The 21,018-nt window shown below is 41.7% G+C and overlaps 1 protein-coding gene across 1 annotated transcript in view; it reads right to left on the bottom strand.

The window, feature by feature from the left end:
• Nucleotides 1-216: 216 nt before the first annotated feature.
• Nucleotides 217-21,018, bottom strand: part of RNF175 (ring finger protein 175) — a 35,638-nt gene continuing 14,836 nt past the window's right edge. Inside the window, exons 4-9 of the mRNA XM_066253451.1 lie at nucleotides 18,111-18,265; nucleotides 12,871-12,978; nucleotides 7,743-7,863; nucleotides 5,906-6,039; nucleotides 2,558-2,659; nucleotides 217-432 (exon numbers count right to left, since the gene is read on the bottom strand). Coding sequence (XP_066109548.1) covers nucleotides 312-432; nucleotides 2,558-2,659; nucleotides 5,906-6,039; nucleotides 7,743-7,863; nucleotides 12,871-12,978; nucleotides 18,111-18,265 — 741 coding nt within the window. The 3' untranslated portion in view covers nucleotides 217-311. The remainder of the gene's footprint in view (nucleotides 433-2,557; nucleotides 2,660-5,905; nucleotides 6,040-7,742; nucleotides 7,864-12,870; nucleotides 12,979-18,110; nucleotides 18,266-21,018) is intronic.

Below are 21,018 nucleotides of genomic sequence, written 5' to 3'. Positions count from 1 at the left end.
AACAACAAGTTGATGCTTCTCTCTCTCTCTCTCTCCATTCCTCCCTTCCTCTATAAAAAAGAAAAGGAAACAATTGTAATGGAAAAGATGCAAAGCACACTTTATTTGCTTATTCTGTTGTTTAGTTCTTTAAATTTTTTCCACATAGACATATTGCGTTATGTAGACCACCAAATTTTATTCAGTTCTATAAACTCTTGGAATCATCTCAAAAATTAAAAAAAACCCAGAATATCAATAGTAAATGTAGGAACAAAGATTTGAAAATATTTCCACATGCAATACATCGCTTCTGGTGTAAGTCTGCTGTATCATTCTAGCCCTAGTGAGTAGTTAATGCCTTGAACTATTCCTATCACCATGGGTTGCCAGGCCACCAGATAACGAAGCCAATCCAGGATTTTTCCATACAGAATGTGTGTGCGCTCCCAGCTAAATCTCAGTTAAGGAGGTTGATCTATATATGGCCGTGTAGCAGAAATACTTACAGATGTCATTTGCAAATATGATGAGTAATGTTATGAGCGGGCATTTCCTTTCTTGTTAATTCTAAGTGCTCATTTAAAAGTACCTTACATGATTTTTATTGCATTTGGTTACCAAAGGTATTTATACTACACCTATTTCTAAAAATCAAAGCTTACACTGAAATCTCAAACTATAAAACAAGAATAAAAGGCAAGGGTCCTATACTAGAAGAGAGGAAGAGGGGGATGATTACACTGGGAAGCCAAGGAGGATGGAAGGTTCTGTAATGGAGCAAAACAGCTCTGGGCTTTCCTGTAGCCAGCTCATCAGAGGAAAATCATTGTACAGTAAAAAGAGAAACATGTTCACAGGTAAGATATACCTTGTCCTGGTATCTTTCATAAATTGTGCTACGGGGGACTTAATACATAGTACCTCTGATAGCAATGTTACCTGCACAAAGGCATGTTTTTCTTCTATTGAGTCTCAATAAAAAGAGCACGTGTTATATCCAAAAATTTATTCTCTCAAGACAATATAAAGAGCCCTGGCTGGTTGGCTCAGTGGTAGAGCATTGACCCGGCGTGTGGATGTGCTGGGTTTGGTTCCTGGTCAGGGCACACAGGAGAAGTGCCCATCTGCTTCTACAGCACCCACCTTCTCTTCTCCTCTTCTACTGAAGCCAGGGCTCAATTGGAGCTGGTTGGCCCTGGGTGCTGAGGATAGCTCCATGGCCTCTGCCTCAGGTGCTAAGAAATGGCTCAGGTTGCAATGGAACAAAGGCCCCAGATGGGCAGAGCAAATTGTTCTTTGTTAAATGTCATTTAAGGTGACATTTGTGATCACATTATGACCAGTTTTATAACAGATGTATGCACTGTGGTTTTATAAGTTAGCCACCAAGACGCTCCTGAGCTCAGTGTCCTCATATGAGAGTGGAAGTTCAGGGAGAGTGGGTGGAAAGGAAGGAGGAAGGAGCATCATGCCCCCTGAGCCTTGGCTGCGTGAGTGGCGTGGACTCACTGAGAAAGGCCCGGCCTGTGCGTGGAGCCAGTGGCTGCTGATGGTGATCTCCGTCACTACAGCGCAGAGACCTATCCACGCTGTTACCCTACTCGAAAGTCTTTCTCTGACTTGTAAACCTCAGAGATGGGGGCAGGGGCCTGCTGTCAACAGTCATTGTTAGAACTGTACCTTTAGGGTTGGAGAGCAGAGACTGGGAGGTGTCTCCTTCAGCACAGAACAATTTAGGAGACTGATACTCGGGAAGTAGAGCGAAGCTGTCTCTTGTGAGAAGAGAGGGTACTGGCAGGTTGATGCCAGCCACTCAATGCCCTTCTGCTTAAAGGGGGACATGTTTTAATCCCATTTATCCCCCCACCCCCAGAAGAGATATATGTATTAAGGTCTTGAGCCAGTGGGTCTTTGTACTCAGATTGAGATAGGACCATTACCTTCCTGTGTTCTAATGAGATTTGAGATTTGGGCGTATTCAGAGGGGGATCCTGGGGTCTACAGAAATCCTACTTGCTGCCAGAACCTGACCCAGCCTGTAGACCTTCATTTCCTTTCAATATTAAGAAAAGATGAGGGCATGGCAAGGAATTCAAAAAGCTAAAATCGGGAAATACTCTAGTTCACATTTGGGGCTTTTAAAATTTTAACACCAAGCTATTTATTGATCTGCTCACCTAACAATCTCATCTACTTACGTATCTATCTATCTATCTATCTATCTATCTATCTATCTATCTATCTATCTATCTATCTATCTATCATCTATCTTAGTCTATTGACATATTTACTTATGTTTGCAACGTCCCATCACATTTCCACTAAGCCCTTACAGTGGAACGTATAGAATATAAAGAGTAGACTGTATCTTTTTTTGACACTTAAGTTCCTAACCAGAAGAATAACAGGCACAGGGGAGAAAAGAGGCCAGCAAGTTGTTTGGATCAAATAGGTGGTCAGGGAAAACAGAAAATTTTCTGCTGTAATTGCATTACAGATAATGAAAGTTTAGGCAGAAGAATGTGTCATTAGAAACATTGAAGATAATATTTTGTAACATTTTTTTAAAGGATACGGGTTACTGATCATCCTCTTCAAATCAACCTTCTCTTTGCAGTAAGGGCACGTCTGCTTTTTACCAACAATACACCAACCTCGGATGCAGAATTCATGAAAGCTTGATGCATCTTGTTAGGGAAGCGTCTAGGTAGGAAAGGCAGGGTTTGCTTCCTGAGGACATGATGGTAATGGTCCCATCTGCAGGGTGGAGTGGTGCAGGGTGAGGAAATGGCTGTCAGTAATGACTTGATTGTGCATGTCACTTTATTAGGGAGATTTGGGAGGACAGTGGACCCCCCAAGGACTGTGAGCTTGAAGTCAAAGCTGCAATAGCTTTATGGCCCTGAGGAGTTTACCAAGCTTCTCAGTCTCACTTGATTCTCACAAGAATTAAATTCGATAAAGAACCTGTAAATACCTTTTTTTTTTTTACAGTAATATCTTATGTAAATATACCATTTATTTCCTGGCCTTGCTTAGTGTGTGTTTCTCCTGCATTTACCGTAGCATTTCGACTTTTGTGCATTACTCACTATCTACTATGTAATCAGATTTGTCTTAGGCACTTAGACAAATTTAAATTATTTGTGGTCACAAACTTACAAATGTTTCTATTAGCTTCTTATGTTTTCTCTCAACTTTTAAAATGACCGATAAGAAGCCAGTTGGTGTTAATAGAATATAAACCTAGGCATTGACAAATTTATTTGCGTACATCCCTTATCTAGAAAGTATGACCCTTTGCCTCCAAAGCTGAGAGTGCACTTGAGGTTTCCGATAGCAGCGGAGACTTATGAGAGCATGTGCCACACTGTGTCATGGCTTTGCTGGCTTCCGTGTCTCTCCTGGACCATGTGCTTCTTCTCACTCGTCTCTGTCCCCAGCACCTTAGGCGGTGCCTGAGTGCCCATGTAGTGAGTGAATATTTGAATGAATCACTCAAGGCCAGTTCACTTTTCAAATATATTTTCCCAGGTATCCCAACCTTATAGATTTGGGCAAAATGATGAATGATAACGGGAACCATTCTGTTGATTTATTTATTTCTACAGTCATTGATCCCAATGTGGCTTTCTGGATAAAGGTCTCATGGTTTTCTGACTGGCCTGCTACACGCCCATGTGAACAGCAAAGATGAAGAAGACCCTCCTCAGCAAGTGGAGGGCTGTGGGGGTGTAGACAAGTTGAGGCCACGTGAATAAGTCCTCAGTATTAGATCTGTGTGCAACTAAGAGTTCCACTATTTTATGTTCTTGAAATTGGGGTCCCTTTTGCAATATGCTTGAGTTAACATAAAGCAGTGTAGTATGACAAAGATTTTGGACCAAAACCCATTTGGCCCTTCATTCATAAGGGCTGGCGTGCAGCCCTGCCTTCCAGGTCGGTATGACATTCAGGGTCTTAGAGCCAGTGTTGAACTTCTCGTTATACACTCAGTTCAAAGCGCTCCCACCTCCTCGTTAGTATTCTCTCTCATCTTCAGGATCTCCGTGCTGAGTTCCTACAGAGCAAGACCCAGATCTCTATCCCTGCCTTGTGAATATGGCTCAGGTTTGCCTGCTTCTTGCTAATATGACTCATGCTAAAACGGGCCATTAATAATACTCCCTGCAAAGCAAATTTAAAGATAACTACATTTTGGATTACATATGCACGCACATACGACAATCCCTATGGGCTTGTACACGTGGAGAAAGAAAACATTTCCACTGGCAAAAGGTGGCAGGGGCTCTGTTCCAACATTTGAAAAGGAAATTATATTTAAAACTTGGGCCGGACTTGGAAAAATTCTATTAAGAATGATAGTTTTGGGGGAAGGTATCACTGAAAAACCACCATAGAATTCCACATGGGATATCTTTGTTTCTTACCTCAACAGGTGAAGGCTTAACTGTTGGGGTAAAGGTTCCTGTTACATTTCAAATGCCTTTGATCCAGTGTTTTTACTCTTTGGATTGAGCAAGTGGACACTGTCTGGATTACACAGAATTGAGTCACAGGCGCTGCACATCTAGAGTATTCCTGACTGAGGAAGGTGGGCCTTGGAGGCCAGAGACAGACGCTTTAACTGCCTCATGATGCCAGTGCTTTGAACTGAGTGTATATATTATAAAACTGATATTACACTATACAAGAAAGGGTTATGTATTTAGACAAGAATGGAAGGACTGATCGCTGGCCAGCCCAGGCATAGCTTTGGTATCCAGAGTGACACATTCACAGGCAGCACAGGCGGCCTTGCTCGGGGCTCTTGATCCACCCACTGAGGTTTTCCTCAAGGGTTACTGGTGTCCCCAAAGAATGTTGGTTTCCAGGCCCGGGCTTGCCTGGGCCCTCATACCTAGAGATTCTTTAGTCAGCCAATGGCTATTTGGGGCAGAACTCAGAGGCAGTGAAGCCTCAATGGTCTAAGAACTAGGTATTCACATTTTGGTCCCTCCTTATGTAATTTAGGGTGTCCTGCTGTCTGGTACTATCCTCTTTTTTTTTTTTTTTTTTTGACGGAGAGAATCAGAGAGAGGGACAGATAGGGACAGACAGACAGGAAGGAAGGGAGATGAGAAACATCAATTCTTGATTGTGGCATCGTTGATTGCTTGTTCATTGACTGCTTTCTCATGCGCCTTGATGTGGGGGGGGGGGCTACAGCAGAGTGAGTGACCCCTTGCTCAAGCCAGTGACCTTGGGCTCAAGCCAGCGACCTCAGGCTTTCGAACCTGGGTCCTCCATGTCTCAGTCCGATGTTCTATTCACCATGCCACCGCCTGGTCAGGTGGCACTACTCTCTTTTCAAGACCAAAGGGATACTTGCCTGCTCGCCATTACCACTGATGACACAAACAAGTTCCTGGGATTATTTCTAGGCAAAACACACTTTGTTGTTCTTGGTCCTATGAGACTCAAACACGGGGCTCCACCAGGGTACTCCTGAGCTCCTCCCTGCACCCAAAACATGATTCCTTTTCTCGCCCCTAACTCCCTTCTCTCCCTGGTCCCTCTTGGTCCCTCTTGCACGTATGGTGCCAGCTTTCCCAGCCAGCATCCTAGATGGGGGCTGCAGCACCTGCCCCTGTGGCATTAAGATTTATTTTTCAGAAAGAAAATGACTTTTTAAAGGAGGAAGTTAGCCTTAAATTAGCAGTTCATAATTCACAGGGGTGATCAGAAAGTCTCAAAAAGGAAGATGGGCAGGAGGATACAGGCCTGGGAACTAAGCAAGAGAGAGGAGATGGGGGTGGAAGGAGGGAAGGCGATGAGACTGGCTTCCCTGACTTGCCACCTGCCACGCCCAACAAAGAGGATTTGATCTTTGCCCTCCAATATTGCTTTATAAAGACCAAAGGGCGTCCCATGAAAAGGATACACATGATTGCAGGAAAGCTGGTAGGTGTTTTCAATGAGCCCTTCTTCATCGAGCTCCACAACGATCTTCTGTCCACAGACGGCACAGATACTGTCTGACAAGCTCCTGGTGGGCATCCCGCCGACGCTGTAGAACTGTTGGGGGAAATGCCCAGAGCATATGAAGGGAGAACGCAGGCCATTTGCTGAACCCAGGGAAGACACCACCAGGCTTTGGGAGTCTTCACTGCTTCTTTGTTGGTTTAGGACTTGAAACACTGTTTTTTTTCATAGAAACAATACTACAGGAGGGATAGGGTTTCCAGGTAAAAAATCACTGAACCCCAAATGGACCCAAAGTACATTGTTAAATATAATCTCCAATATAATCTTCTGACTAAGGAATCCTTCAAGAGAAACGGTTTTTATCAGGCATATAGCTCAGAATCACACAGAAAGCTTTTACCCAGAGCTGGACCCTTCCATTTTTCTCCTGGAGATTTTGATTCATAGCTCTGCAGTAGACCCAGGCATCTATATATGATAATTTTAAATTCCCATGTAATTACAGTACACACACACACACACACACACACACACACACACACACCATCGATTCAAGTCATTGGCTGTGCCAATGGCTTAAGGCAGTGTGTTATATATCTGGTAGTTGAAGATGATGAAGAATGGGTGGGATCAGATGAGAAGTCTCCAGAAAATTGATGCTTAAAGACCTGGTTGTCTTGTCAGTTAAATCTCTTCTTCCTGGCCCACTGCAGAAGAGGGCATATGGCTCTTCCTCTCTTGTCCATAAATAGGCACAAGAATCTCTGGGAGTTTTTAAAGGGTATGGTTTCTGGGTTTTGTTGGAGGAACTGGAAATGAAAATGTTTGTTCCTTCATTGACCTTAAACCTCAGGAGGAAGATGAGACATGATAGATGACACATGACAGAGGAAATGCTTGTTTCCGCATTTCACCACAGCAGTTGGGTTCCAGGCTCTAGGCAAAGGGCAACATAGAGCCTGTGGGGATGAGAAAGGGCTGATGGGGTGTGGACGGACGTCCACGCAGTCCTGCCCCGTAAAGGGAGAGGGAAAAGAACAGAAGTTCACTCTTGCTGCACACACTGGGTTTTCCATTTCAGATCTACCTGTATGCCAATAGGCTGCTAGGGGACAGAGCTGCAGATGTCCTGAAACCCTGGGGCCATCGCTGGAGGCTTCGGTCTGTGTTTCAGAGCCGTGTGTGCACCAGACATGGATAAATGCTTCTAATATTCGTCTAACCAGAAAGTATGTCCATTCTGAGTTTAATTTTAAGAAAGTTAAAAAAACCCAACCATTAGGGATTTTTTTAAATTCCAGGGAACAATATACAATCAAAATACATTTACCACACTTTTTATATCTTCTGTTTCTTCAAATGCTCTATAACAATAACTGATCTTTATGATGAGTGTTACTCTGAGGCATTGTTGATTCTAAAGTGTCTTAGGTACAACAAATATGATGTTTATTTGCATTAGGCAGAGATAAAGGATTTTGTTATTGTTGAATTTTTACTAATCCTTTAAATTTTGGTAATCAGAGTATGCTAGATATGGTTACTTCCAAATAATTAGTACATTTTATTTTTTAAAAATGCCCTATGTCCTAACCACTTTTTATCAATAAGAAATGTAGTTTCTAATTAAATAGCAAATACAGTTTTTGGTGCAAGGAGAATCCAAGAAGCAACTGAGCTGAGAGAACCGAAAAAGATTTACCGATTTCTGAAAATGGAAGCAAATATGGTGTGAGATGAGACCAGTTCTTCATGCACCATAAGTGGTTACAAAGAATAAAGGCGCCACTTACCCCTATCGTAGAAGCCATGTAATCTGAGCAGATCTCCGCAAAATCTCTCCCCATGATGCCATAGTAGAGGCCATAGAACAGAGACACAATACCAAAGTCCATGGAATCTCTAGCCTTGATTCTGTTGGAAGCAACAGGGCAAGGAAATAATGGGGTGGTATTTGAAGGCAAGGGAGTTGCAGTTAGAATATTTCCTCCAGAGTATCTAGAAACTTGGGGTATTTTTTTCCGTTGAGTTGTATAGTTTTCCTTTTTGTTAATGAAAAAAATTTTCATATTCTCTAGACTTTCCTCAAACTTTACCACTCGATGCTGAGTGAACAAAGTAATACTTGAGAGAGCCTTCAAATGCTTCTTAGGACTGCAGTCCTTAGATAAGCTGATTGTAACCAATGGTTCTTAAGCTGGGCTGAGCATCGGAAGACCTGGGCAGCTGGTAAAAATCTCCATCTCCCAGCTGTACCCGAGGCCAATGACATCAGACTCTCTGGGGATGAGGTTTGTGCAGCAATAGTTTTGGAAACTCTCTGGACCCCTAGGTACCCAGTGGGCAGGTAATATTCCAAACCTCTTTAACAGTACAATCATCCTCACACCTAAATATACAATAGAATCACCTGGGGAGATTTTAAACTACACTGATACATGAGCCTACCTTCAAGGCTGTAATTTAAGTGGACTGGACTGGGATCTGCATAACCATGCTTTTTAGGAGCCATGCTGGCTGTGACTCTTTAACACAGCTAGGGTTGAGAGTCCCTGCTATCGACTTCAGAATAGGCAGAATGCTTTCAAACACTTTATCTTACCTGGAAACATTTGAGAGAGATACAAAACCAATCTCTCGTTTAGAGGCCTTTTGCTATTATGCCATAGTTGTCATGTCTTAGTCAATATTTTTTGCAATTTGGATTATGTTTCAAATACAGTATGGTTCCTTAGTATAATGCCATCTTTTTTCTTTTTCTTTTTTTTTTTAAGAGAAAGCTTTCTTTAAAAAGTGAATAGTTTAATCGCATGTTTGGTTTGTTATATCAAACCATTGCATGTTTGGTTTGTCAACAGTCTCAAATATTAGCAATGGGTCTGGGTGAGTCTGAATGGGGAAGGGAGTAGAAAGGAGGTGGTAGTCTGTCTCTGCAAACTTCTTCTGGGCGTCTCTGGGTTCTGTTAATCTGAGAAGGAATCGCAAAGGCGGGAGCTCTGTAAACTTAGCAGGTGCAGATCTGTCAGTGATGGGAAGTGGGAATTCCGACACAGGTGGCAGCCTCACTCATCCTTTTGAGACTTGCCTGGGTAAATCTGAGAACTAAGGCAGTGGGGAGGAGTGAAGGTTATCTTCCCTCCAAGACTAGGGGAGCAGGTATTGATAGAAAGGATGGTAATGAACTTGTGGTTCCACTGAAGAGAATCTTAGTGCAAGGATGATCAACAACACTTAGGGAAAAAAATAATTCCTTCTCACTCTGAAGGGTTAAGTGCTTGGTATGCATCATTGTAGGAGAAGTCATGGTTAAGGATCTTAAAATCTTCAGAGATAATAGTTTTGGGACAACTGTAGTTTCAAGTGATTAAATAAAAGTCCTTACAAATAGTTTTGCATTCACTAAAAGAAAGTAATATAGACAGTGTGCTAAAAAAGAAATCAGTGTCTTTCTATGTCTTCAACTAGCAGTCACAGATGCAGAGAGTTACTTTCTGTCCCTGTCCTGCTAGAAAATGGTAGAAACTCTTGCTCTGAAAGTTTCATGAAATTGTTTATAAAATTGGACTGTGCTGTTACCGTAGGAAGAGTCCTTTCACCACGGCTGGGTATTGCTCCTATTGCCTTCCTTATATGAGGAGTTAAGGGTTGCTGATCTCTGCTTTTCTATTTCTGTTATTGTCACACAGTAACTTTGCTGTGAGGGAGGTTCTGGGGAATTCTTATTTGAGCGGCTTTCCTTAGCTATGTGGTATGTCTAAAATTTCCTTTCCGAAACACGGGTTGCTGACACAGCCTTCGCTTTGCCCATGCGGACCGCAGCCACACCACATCTCAGCCACCAGCTTCCTAACGGGAGCTTAGCTTGAGGCACAGGCATAATTATCCCTATTTTCTTTATTTCTCCCAAGATTTTCTTTTATTTTTTTAAAATTTAATTTAGTGGAGTGACACTGGTTAACAAAATTATACAGCCTTCAGGTGCACAGTTCTACAACAAATTGTCTATACACTGTATTATATGTTCACCAAACCAACTCAAGTTCCCCTCCATCACCAGTTAACCCTACACCCTCCTCCACTTCCCCTCCTCCCCACCCGCAATCACTACACTATTGTCTGCGTCCATGAGTGTTTCTCTTTTTGCTCAATTCCTTCACCCTTGCTTCCCCCACCCCATAGCTGTCAGCCTGCTCTCTGCCTATGAGTCTGTCCCTATTTGCTGTAGGTTCATTTTGTTCATTAGATTCCACATATGAGTGAAATCATATGGTAGCTGTCTTTCTCTGATGGGCTTATTTCTCTTAGTATAATGCTCTCCAGGTCCCTCCATGCTGTCCCTTAATTTCTAAGCACTCCAATTTCCTTCATTTCCATCTGTCCCAGCAAAAATTTCATGGGTACCAGAAACAAAATTCTACAGCAGTACTGTCCAGTGAAAATGTAGATTGGACATGCATAGAACATTAAAAATTTCCTGGCCCTGGCCGGTTGGCTCAATGGTAGAGCGTCGGCCTGGCGTGCGGAAGTCCCGGGTTCGATTCCCGGCCAGGGCACACAGGAGAAGCGCTCATCTGCTTCTCCACCCCTCCCCCTCTCCTTCCTCTCTGTCTCTCTCTTCCCCTCCCGCAGCCGAGGCTCCATTGGAGCAAAGATGGCCCGGGCGCTGGGGATGGCTCCTTGGCCTCTGCCCCAGGCGCTAGAGTGGCTCTGATCACGACAGAGCGACGCCCCGGATGGGCAGAGAATCGCCCCCTGGTGGGCAGCCGGGTGAATCCCGGTCGGGCGCATGCGGGAGTCTGACTGCCTCCCTGTTTCCAGCTTCAGAAAAATACACACACACAAAAAAAATTCCTAGTAGCCATATTAAAAAGGTAAAAAGAAACAGATGAAATGATTTCACCAGTACATTGAAGATGCTATCACTGTAACATGTGGTTAATATAAAATTTATTTTTTCATACTGTCTTGAAAAATTTTTATACTGTATTTTATACTATAGCACAGCTTATTTAATATGATATTTTAAGTGCTCAATGGCCACTTGAGCTAGTAGCTGCTGTATTGGATACCATAGTTATAGAAGTTTTAAGGAAAAAGATGTATAGAAGGAAATGATGCTTCAGAATTTTATGGGAGGGAAATTTATAATTCAGTAAGAATTACTCTGCCACTAATGTAAGGCTACTTTTAATGAAGACATTTAAATTTGCAGATCAAGTGTCATTTCTCTTTAAATATATATATGATTTAATATATATGTGACTTAATATATATGATTTAATATATATTAATTTAATTTAATATACACATATATGTATATATTTTTTTGAGGGCACACAAGCAGATTTTGTCACATCTGTCATTCTACCTTTAGTAATACATTTCAGTGACAGCAAAGTTTTATATGATGTATAAAGTCAATATTCAGTATAATCATACTATATTTGAGTATGATAAAGTTTAATATAAATATATTTTCCTACTTAAAATTTTTTTCTATAGCTATGAAATTCATTTAGTGCTTTGATGTTTTCTGGGAATGCATTTCCCCCCTTAGCTGCTATTGAAATGCTTTAGCTTTATGGTTGAGGTTGCAGTAAGTAATAGTGTTTCTTTGTAGCCTAAACAACTATATATATTTTAAAATGTCTGAGTAAGCATATAAACCCAAGGAGAAAAACTAAATAACAAAATGTATATAATACTTGCATTGGGAAGAAGGACTATAGGCATATGGAAAGTGTTCTAGTTTTAATATACTCATAATAAGATAGTTAGAAAATGAAAAATGTTTATTTTGTCATAAATGTTGTTGCATGTATTTTTGTCTTCTTAATAATTCATGTGGATTATTAAGCTATATAACTTCCTTTGGAATATTCTTTTTCTGGGAGAAATAAAGAAGGTGTTAAAAAAAGAAGCAAATAAGAAGCATTTTAGTGACCTTAAATGTAGGAAACTACTTAACTATCCTCAAATTATTCTTTTGCTTGAATATTATATTTTATTAAGATAATTTAATCCCTTTTTTCTAAATAAAAGGAAAGAAACTGATTAAATTTATTCAGGTCTTTGAATATTTAAGTACAAAAAATGAAAAAGTTGCTATTAGTCTTTTAAAATTAATTTACATTTTCAAAGCATATTCAATAACCAGATTCACCAACTTAGCTTTTTGAAAAAATAATAAACAAATGACAAAGTAATTGATGATAATGGACCTTTACTTTGTAATTCATTGTAATTAAATTTAAAATGCTGTATTATATATGTTTTTTATGTATGGTAGATATAGTATGGAACAGAGAATTTCCCTGGAAATCTAAGTATATATTGGGAGAATTCTCTTTCAAAAGTGTTGTCAGAGACTCGTTATTGCATTGAATCTTATAGTCTTTTTAAGATTTTATTCTGCGGCTTCTCTCTTACTTTTCTGTGATATACCCCAATGACATCTACTGTACCAGTGAAATCTACTATAACAGTAGTCCCCAACATTTTTTGGGCCATGGACTGGTTTAATGTCAGAAAATATTTTCACAGCCTGGCCTTTAGGGTGGGACAGATAAATGCACAAAATAAAATTATGCGACCGGTGTAAAAACTGTGGTATTTTTAAATATAATTGTCGAACTTACGAGACAAGTGTCAAGAGTTAGTCTTAGACGGATGTAACAGGGGAATCTGGTCATTTTTAAAAAATAAAACATCGTTCAGACACTTAAATATAAATAAAACGGAAATAATGTAAGTTATTTATTCTTTCTTTGCGGACTGGTACCAAATGGCCCACGGACTGGTACCAGGGTAAGTGACCACTGAACTATAAACAACGTGTGCATGGGAAAGTACAGGGCCAAATGCTGCTTCTAGATACAAAGAACTGGAGCAGATAGTAAAGTCTTCATTGGAGATACTTACTTGAAAAATAAATGAAGTCCACTTATTGTAAATATGATAGCCAAGTAACCCACAACACCAAATGTATAGCTGAGTTTGTAGATTAGGAGAAACCATTTGTAGACCAACCTGTGGAGTGAAAAATGGGAAGAAATACAGAGCATGATATATTATAAAGTATTTTATTGTCAAATATTGTCATAAATCAGTTTTTAGTTTCCAAAATTCTATTTATTTTATATTTGTTTGTTTATTTATTTATTTATTTAGTATTTTTCTGAAGTGAGGAGCAGGGAGGCAGAGAGACAGACTCCCGCATGTGCCCCACCAGGATCCACCCAGATGCCCACTAGGGGGCGATGCTCAGCCCACCTAGGGCATTGCTCTGCTGCAACTGGAACCATTCTAGTGCCTGAGGTGAAGGCCATGGAGCCATCCTCAGCACCTGGGCCAACTTTGCTCCAATGGAGCCTTGGCTGCAGGAGGAGAAGAGAGAGAGAGAGAAAGTAGAGGGGGAAGTGTGGAGAAGCAGATGGGCGCATCTCTTGTATGCCCTGGCTGGGAATTGAAACTGAGACTTCCACACGCTGGGCTGATGCTCTACCACTGAGCTAACTGGCCAGGGCTATTTATTTATTTATTTATATTTTGTGACAGAGACAGTGACAGAGAGAGAGGAACAGACAGACAGGAAGGGAGAGAGATGAGAAGAATCAATTCCTCATTGTAGCGCCTTAGTTGTTCATTGATTGCTTTCTCATTTGTGCCTTGACCGTGGGGCTACAGCAAACGCAGTGACCCCTTGCTCAACCCAGCAACCTTGGGCTCAAGCTGGTGAGCTTTGCTCAAACCAGATGAGCCTGCGCTCAAGCTGGCCACCCTGGGGTTTTGAACCTGGGTCCTCTGCATCCCAGTCCTAAGCTCTATCCACTGAACCACCACCTGGTCAGGCTAAAATTTATTGATTTTTTTTTTTTTAGCAAGAGAGAGAGGAAAGGAGAGAGAGAGAGAGAGAAAGAAATATCAATTTATTGTTCTACTTAATTATGTATTCACTGTTTGATGATTCTTGTATGGGCCCTGACTGGGGATTGAACCTGCAACCTTGATATATTGGGACGATGCTCTAACCAACTGAGCTACCCTTCCAGGGCAAAATTCTATTTATGATATAATATAAAGAACATATATCAGCTAAACTCAATAGTAATCTAGAGTTTTAATATACTATCAAGAAGCAATATAGAAATAGTATTTATATAATGGTATACATGTGTTTCTATGTATATGCATATATAAATTCATTATAATTGATCTCTGTTCCTCATGTAGAAATGACCTCCAGGGACGGTTACTCTATCTGGGACCCTGCCTCCTGTCCCTCTCCCCTTTTCTCATTTGGCTCTAGGGTTCACTTAGAGTGGTTTTGGCAAAAGTACCTTGGACGTAAGCAAAGCCAGGAGGAGAAGTCAAGAGGGGAGAACGTCCCCCAAGAGTTTCTCTTTCTCCTGCTCCTGCTTCCCCAGCCTCAGAGCAGATAACCTCAGTCCACATCTCATCTCCCCTCCTTCAGGGAGCCCCTCCCCTAGCCTGGGGATGAAATTGCAAGAGTGCTTCAGCCTTGTTTTATCTGCTCTGTGGATGCCTGACTCTTAAGGCCTTTCCTTCTTCCCACAGGGCCTCAGAGAGGATGGGGATGGAGGGGACAGTGGAGATGATCCAGAAGGGACCTCTGTGTGCTCTTCTGTCCCCTCATCCCTGGCAGGGAAAGCCCTGAGAAAAAGCTATGCAAAGGGCTATGTGGCTGCTTCACGCCCGGAAGGGTAGCTGAGGAGGCTGGAGCCCCGTTCCATTCCTGGGGGGCTGCAGCACAAGCCCAACCCCCACCCAGGAAGCACAAGGTAGTGGAAGGAAGAGCAGCTGGTTGGGGGGCTACCCCTGGTGCCCAGAGACAAGAGAGGGTGGCTGAACTGTTGCTGTCAAAGGCCGACAATGGCAGGAGGCCCTGCTTGTCCTTCAGTCCTTTCTTTCCCCATTCTCTGGAAGCCCCTCTCCTGCCTTCCACACCAAACTTCACTTAAGAGTCTCACTCCAGGGACCTGACGCCGCCCTCTCACCTCCAACCCTGGAGCCCTGTCCCCAACCCTCACACCTCCACCGGCTTCCACTCTGTGGGCACCACTGAACCAAATGCTTACGGTCCATGAATTTACTGATGTGATGTTTCTATGCTATTTTAAAAGATGACCTGCCTCACTGAATTCTAGTTGGAGGGACTTTCTGAAACATTAGGGTTTAAAAGGGGGCTAGCGGGAGAAATGAGTTGTCATTTACACAATTTCTATGGTGAAAGGCAACTCACATACAAGGTCTGTGTGCCGGCCACCCCCTCCTCTAGGGGTAACCCTGCTCCTGGGAGGCGTCAGCAATGAGGAGTCACATGGAACCAAAAACTCGCAGGAGGCGGCTCAAATCTCTGGAGGCCGTGTCATCTCCAAAGGGGTCAGAGTGGGCTTTGGGGCCAGAGTACCTTACTGAGCCTTCGGGCTGGTCCTTTTGATTTGCCATTGCCGAACAGTTTGAATCGTTGCTCTGTGCAGCCAGATCGAGGTGGAAGTTTGTATTGCTAAAAGGGGTGATGACGGAAAAGTGGCCCACTCCGACAGGATCTCTCTTCTCCCCAAAACACCAGCCGGCACTAGATTGGCATTCCTTGAACTCCATAATACTCCACATACCCCCTCTCTACGCCAAGGGCCCCGCTCTAGGTGGTGCCAGCATTAGAGGTGTTCCTGACTAACACCGTTTTTAGATGCAGAGTTTCTCTGGGCAAAGTGTTGTGTTGATGTAATGAAGCCACAGCGCGCGGTTGGAGCAGGCGCATTGCATCCCAAAGTCTGAGCTTTGGTCCTGGGCACTGCCACTGACTCCCTGTGGGACCTTGGCCAACCTCCTCGGCATTTTTTCCTAGGATTGCTCATTTATAAAGGGAGGATGGTGACACCAGCTCCTAAAATGATTCTGAAGGTTGTATGAGATAATGCATTAATGTTTAAAACATTTGGCACATTAATTAAAGGCTCAATATATCATATTATCATCATCGATGTGTTAGAAATCTCACTCCCCAAATCTTACTTCTTTGGGAGTGGGGGAGGGGGTAGGTTCCCAGAGGCCAGAATTACCTTGCTAATTTGATGACAGATAAACCAGAGAGAAATATGGGGGTGCTTCGGGCCAGCGCCCACCAAAGAGAGCTTGGCCTCGGGCTGGAATGCATGTGGTCAGGCCCAGCTCTTTGTGGCTGCCTGTGGCTCGTTTTTGAGCCTGAACATCGCTTGACATACAACCGGACTGGTAGAGAGGGGACCCACTTCTCCTTGTCTGCTACTCTGTCCATCAGCCAGGGATTGGTGTGCTCTCGCAGGAGGACAGCCATTTTCTAAAAGCTGCATTGGAGCCGGAGACCATGCCTCTTGGGTTTGCCTTCTGCACCGGGCGCATGTTCTTAGCCTGTAATGAATTCCTCCGCTTCCCAATGGAAAATTGCTAAAATGTGACTTACCTATAATCTGATAATTAAGTGAAGACCGTAAAGATCCTTAGGGCCCACTACCTCTCATCAGTAAGACTTCCTTTATCCTTACTGCTTTTCTAGAAGAAAAGAGACCCTTTGTTTCTTTCCAAATGGCAGCAGGCTGTGCTTAAAGTGTGAGTGGAGCGTCTCTGCTCCCAGACTGTGGCACAGCTCAGAGCTTCACAGGCAGGAAGAAGCTGAAATGGATGCCCTGCGGGCATGAGCCGCAGAGGGCCTGGCACCCCCGCCAGGTGAGATACAGGCGCCACAGGTCTGCAGGGGCAGCATTCTGAGTATTTCCTGTAGGGAAGTTCCTCTGCATTGAATGAGTGGATATGCACAGAAAGACTGCATTTAGCTAGTGTAGTTCATTGGACAGTGCAAAAGTGAACAGCTTTCATTGAAATACAATGTAAACTACATCCAGGGGAGGAAAGGAGTACAGTGTAATTTATCCAGGATTTACATCACTTCACGAGGCTTAAATGGCATAGGCATTTTGTGAGGTGGAGGAAGGGTGCTAGCTGTCCACTTCCTGACGGGAAACAGGTCCTACCACCACCCGAAATGCTGCCCAATGCTTTAATCTTGATCACTACGTTTATTAATCTGATTTCTCTCACTGCGTAATTTTCCCTCTCCATACTAGAGAAGACTTGATTTTGTCTCTCTCACTTTTTTTTTTTAAGATTAAAAACAAACATCTGAATGGCTGAATAATCATTAAAATGTTTCACAGGCGTTTATGATTTATTCTCCAATGAAAATCAAAATTAGACGGTCTTATTACCATTAAAACTTTATGTATTTTCTCTTTATTTCATTTGAGTTTCATCTGGATTTGGATTCAGATCTTATCTCAAAAACAGGGAGAGTGAGAGCAAACTTGTGGGCACATTATAAGCACTTTGTAAAGATTTGTGAATGATAGGATGGAATTATATAAATGTCAAGAAATTTACAATGGTCATTAAAATGATCAATGGCATACTAAAACCTGATTTGTTATGAGAGTTATAAGTTGTCTATTTCTTATGATTTAGCAGCTACAAACCGCATGCACAGTTGTTAGAAATATAAACTTCTAACTCTTGCTCTTTTATAAAATGTGCATGACAACTTATAGTGGAACAAAACAACATGCTGAGTTAAAAACAAGCATGCAAAAAATGTTCTAGAAAACTTAAGCAACAATTTCACTTCTCTTTCTCTTGGCCTTCATGAGCTAATATCTAAAGTAGTACATTTTACAGGCATATCTGAATCACCATTAAATCATGCTAACTAACAGCAGTATAGCTAATTTCCAAATAGTTTTGTTACTAAAGGCAAAATAAAAGTATAGCATCCTCCCCCCACTCCAGGAAAATGGCCCTTCAATGTACATTGCCCACAAAAATTAGGGGATCAGGGAACGTGCACATATCCAGTAATTTCAGCCTTTTGTATTGTACATTTTCACTAATGAAATAAAACTTGGTTTTGCATTCATTTGCATAATCAAACAACTTTCTTTGACTTGTTTGCTTTTCTGATGTTCTTGTTAAATAAAAAAAAATCAAATGCTTCTTTTTTTTAATCACTTTATATTCATTTTGAAATTTCCCCTAATTTTTGTGAGCAGTGTACTTGTTAGTGTTTGCCATTAAGGGGGTGGTGGAGAAGACAGGAGTGGAACACGTACCGTGGTGTCCTCCCTGAGAGGGGCTTCCGGGTAGCCTTGAAGAGGATGTAACTGGTAACAACTGAGAACATTCCCCACAGGGACAGGAACCGCCACCAGTAAAGTTTTATGGTAAAATACAGAGGGACAACCCACATCTGCAACAGGGTCACCAGCTGTTAGAGAAATGAACAGAAAATCTCTTTCAACGACTGAGAGCTCAGGAGGGCATGTCCATTATTAACTGATTCGGAAGCCACTCTGGGGGAATCCCGTTCTCCATCCTGTCTGTACCGCTCAACTGGTCCTCCACCTAACTGCAAACCGACCTGTACGTGTGCAGCAGTGGAGCAGATTGGCACAATTATCTGAAAAGTCGAATTGGAAATCATCCAAACTATCCAGCCTCTGACACTTCCTTTCTTTTGGATATTTCAGATGAAAGCAACTTTAGGCTTCAACAGCTGTGTGGTTTTGGACAAATGACCCTCCTCTTACTGTAACATCAGAGATAACCGTGCCTGCCTTGCTTGCCTGTGCTGGCTGAGGTGGGCATCAAAGGAAATCACACGTGGGAAAGCACTCTGCAGCAGTCCTGGGTGGAGCTCGGGGCTGTTGTTACTGTCACGGGCACAGGTGCAAATGCACAGTGGTCTCAAAGGAGGAAGTGGGGTCAGAGCAGCTTCTGGGACCCCTTCTGCCTGCTGCCTCATGCTCTCTGCAGGGTTAACCGTTGAATCCCAACTGTGGGATCACCTCGCCTCTGTCTATGAGATCTGTGACCCACAATTTGCTTCTTGTCTTTCCTCTGTAGTTTCTTGTGTCCTTTCCAGGCAGCCATAAAAATGTGGGTCAGAATATTGCCTGTCCTTCTGTGTGTAACCCCTCTGTGGCCTGTACCACTGACCTAAGTGCGAGTAGCCTTCAGACAGTTCTGTAAATTGGCTAGCCTCAATCCCACACGGTGGGAAGCAGGACTGCACTGATTGGCGGTGGCTCAGTGACTTGATGCGGTTACCAGAGTGACACTCTTACTCTTTAGGTCAAGCCTAATACCACTTATGAAAAACAGATAGTTTTAAACAGTAGCAATAATCTTTGGTCTTTTATTATTATTATTATTATTATTATTATTATTATTTTATCACATTTAGACTAACCACCCATTATGTGCTCAGCACCAGTGTAAGAGCGCAGTGTCAATGAGGTTTTGTTTCAGGTGTAGAGTTGAACTGGTAGTGGCACCTGGGAATACTCTGTTGAGGAGAATTCTAAGCCTGCGTCCTGGTTTTGTGGTCAAGAGCATCAGCATCGCTTCATTATGTCTGCCAGTGGTGTAGAAAGAGTCGTTATGGCATGCACGTCCCATATTTGCCATCTGAGTATTAAAAAAGACTAATGTCATCTATTTTCTTTCCTCATTGTTGTGATAAGAGGAGTCGGCTTTAAAAAACAGAGTCTATAGATGTCTTTTTGGACCCTTTAGTAAGACCGTGGGTATAATAGTAGTTAAAAGTCAATGGCCAAAATTATTTGCTAGGACTTTAAGATGTAAATGGACAAGGCAAGGCCACAGTCATTCTTCTTTCCATGTCAAATAAGAAGACATTTCCCAGGCTTTTCATTCTCTTTTTATGGCTTCATCCCGATAAACAGTCCAGATATGAAATCTTCTTCGAGTTGCTCTAAATCTTTCGGAGAACAGTGCAGGTGCTATTATGAATATGCATTTGAACAGAAATGCACGTGAAGCAAATCTGAGGTAATTATCTAAAGAGTTTCGAAGAAAAAATACTATCACCTGCTTTTTCTTCTTCCATTCCAGGCAGTACTTTCAGGGAAGGGTTCATATTCCTTACTCTTGCCTAAATTAATCATATAATTGCTTTAATTTTCCATCCTGCTTCTGTGGGTATGGTCAAAGCTAATAAGTGGGTTTGCTCCTTTATTTATGAAATATATATAATATGTATTATATAATATGTATTAAACATATATATTCAAATAGGACAAACACTTCCCTTAAGGATGTAAAATCGTTTTCATGGGGACCAGCTACCACGTTCGAGGAAACCAAGACTCAAGACTCGCCCCCTCTAGCATTTTGCATTAGCAACTTTGACCATTTACTGTTGATAACAAAAGTGTGGAGCTCCTTAAAAAATCTCATCAGTATTTTGGTTATTCATTTCCTTTTGCTTATTATAGAGCTATTTATGATATATTACAGGTTTTAAATTTTTCATTGCTTCTGATATCAAAGAAGGAAATGGACATGAACTTCATCTTTCAACATCTGAATATCTGATCACCTGTCATTTGCATTTCTCATCCTTCTGTTTTCAGAATTTGATTTATCTTTTTATTTCCCCCATAAACATGCTGATCTTTTTTTTGGAGAGTCAGTTCCTTTTAATTCAGTGTAACTACCATACTCTTATATTATATAATTAGGTTATAAGTTAAATTTTACAAGACTAATCTATTTCCTCAAATCAGTAGAGTTAAAATCTATGACAGTTTGAAGTGGCACTGGACAATATTTTTATAAAACTAATTTCACCCTGTGGATTTATAAATACAATCCATTTCTAGGGGACCTGACATTTCTCTTACTCATCATCTGGATTTAATTAATGGAAAATAACAATGTTCAAATGTACAGATATGCTACTGTTAAACACAGGCCTTGGAGATAAGAAATAAAAGGAAAGCAAAAAACAAAAACAAAAAACAAAAAAAACCCCCACAACATTATAAGGTATTCTTATGCAAATACTTAATTTCTTAACTATCTTTAAAGTGTGACCCCGGCACCGCATTCTCTCATCATGAAAGGGGAAAGTTCGAAAATTTGCATTACAGATTCAATAATTGTACAGAGAAGTCCTTTTGAAATGAGGTCCACATTTCATAGCAATTTAAAAGA

Source organism: Saccopteryx bilineata, chromosome 1 (genome assembly GCF_036850765.1).
Source record: "Saccopteryx bilineata isolate mSacBil1 chromosome 1, mSacBil1_pri_phased_curated, whole genome shotgun sequence".
Classification (NCBI taxonomy): domain Eukaryota; kingdom Metazoa; phylum Chordata; class Mammalia; order Chiroptera; family Emballonuridae; genus Saccopteryx; species Saccopteryx bilineata.
The sequence above is the reverse complement of the archived record's forward strand: the minus strand, read 5'-3'. Positions and strand labels throughout refer to the sequence as shown.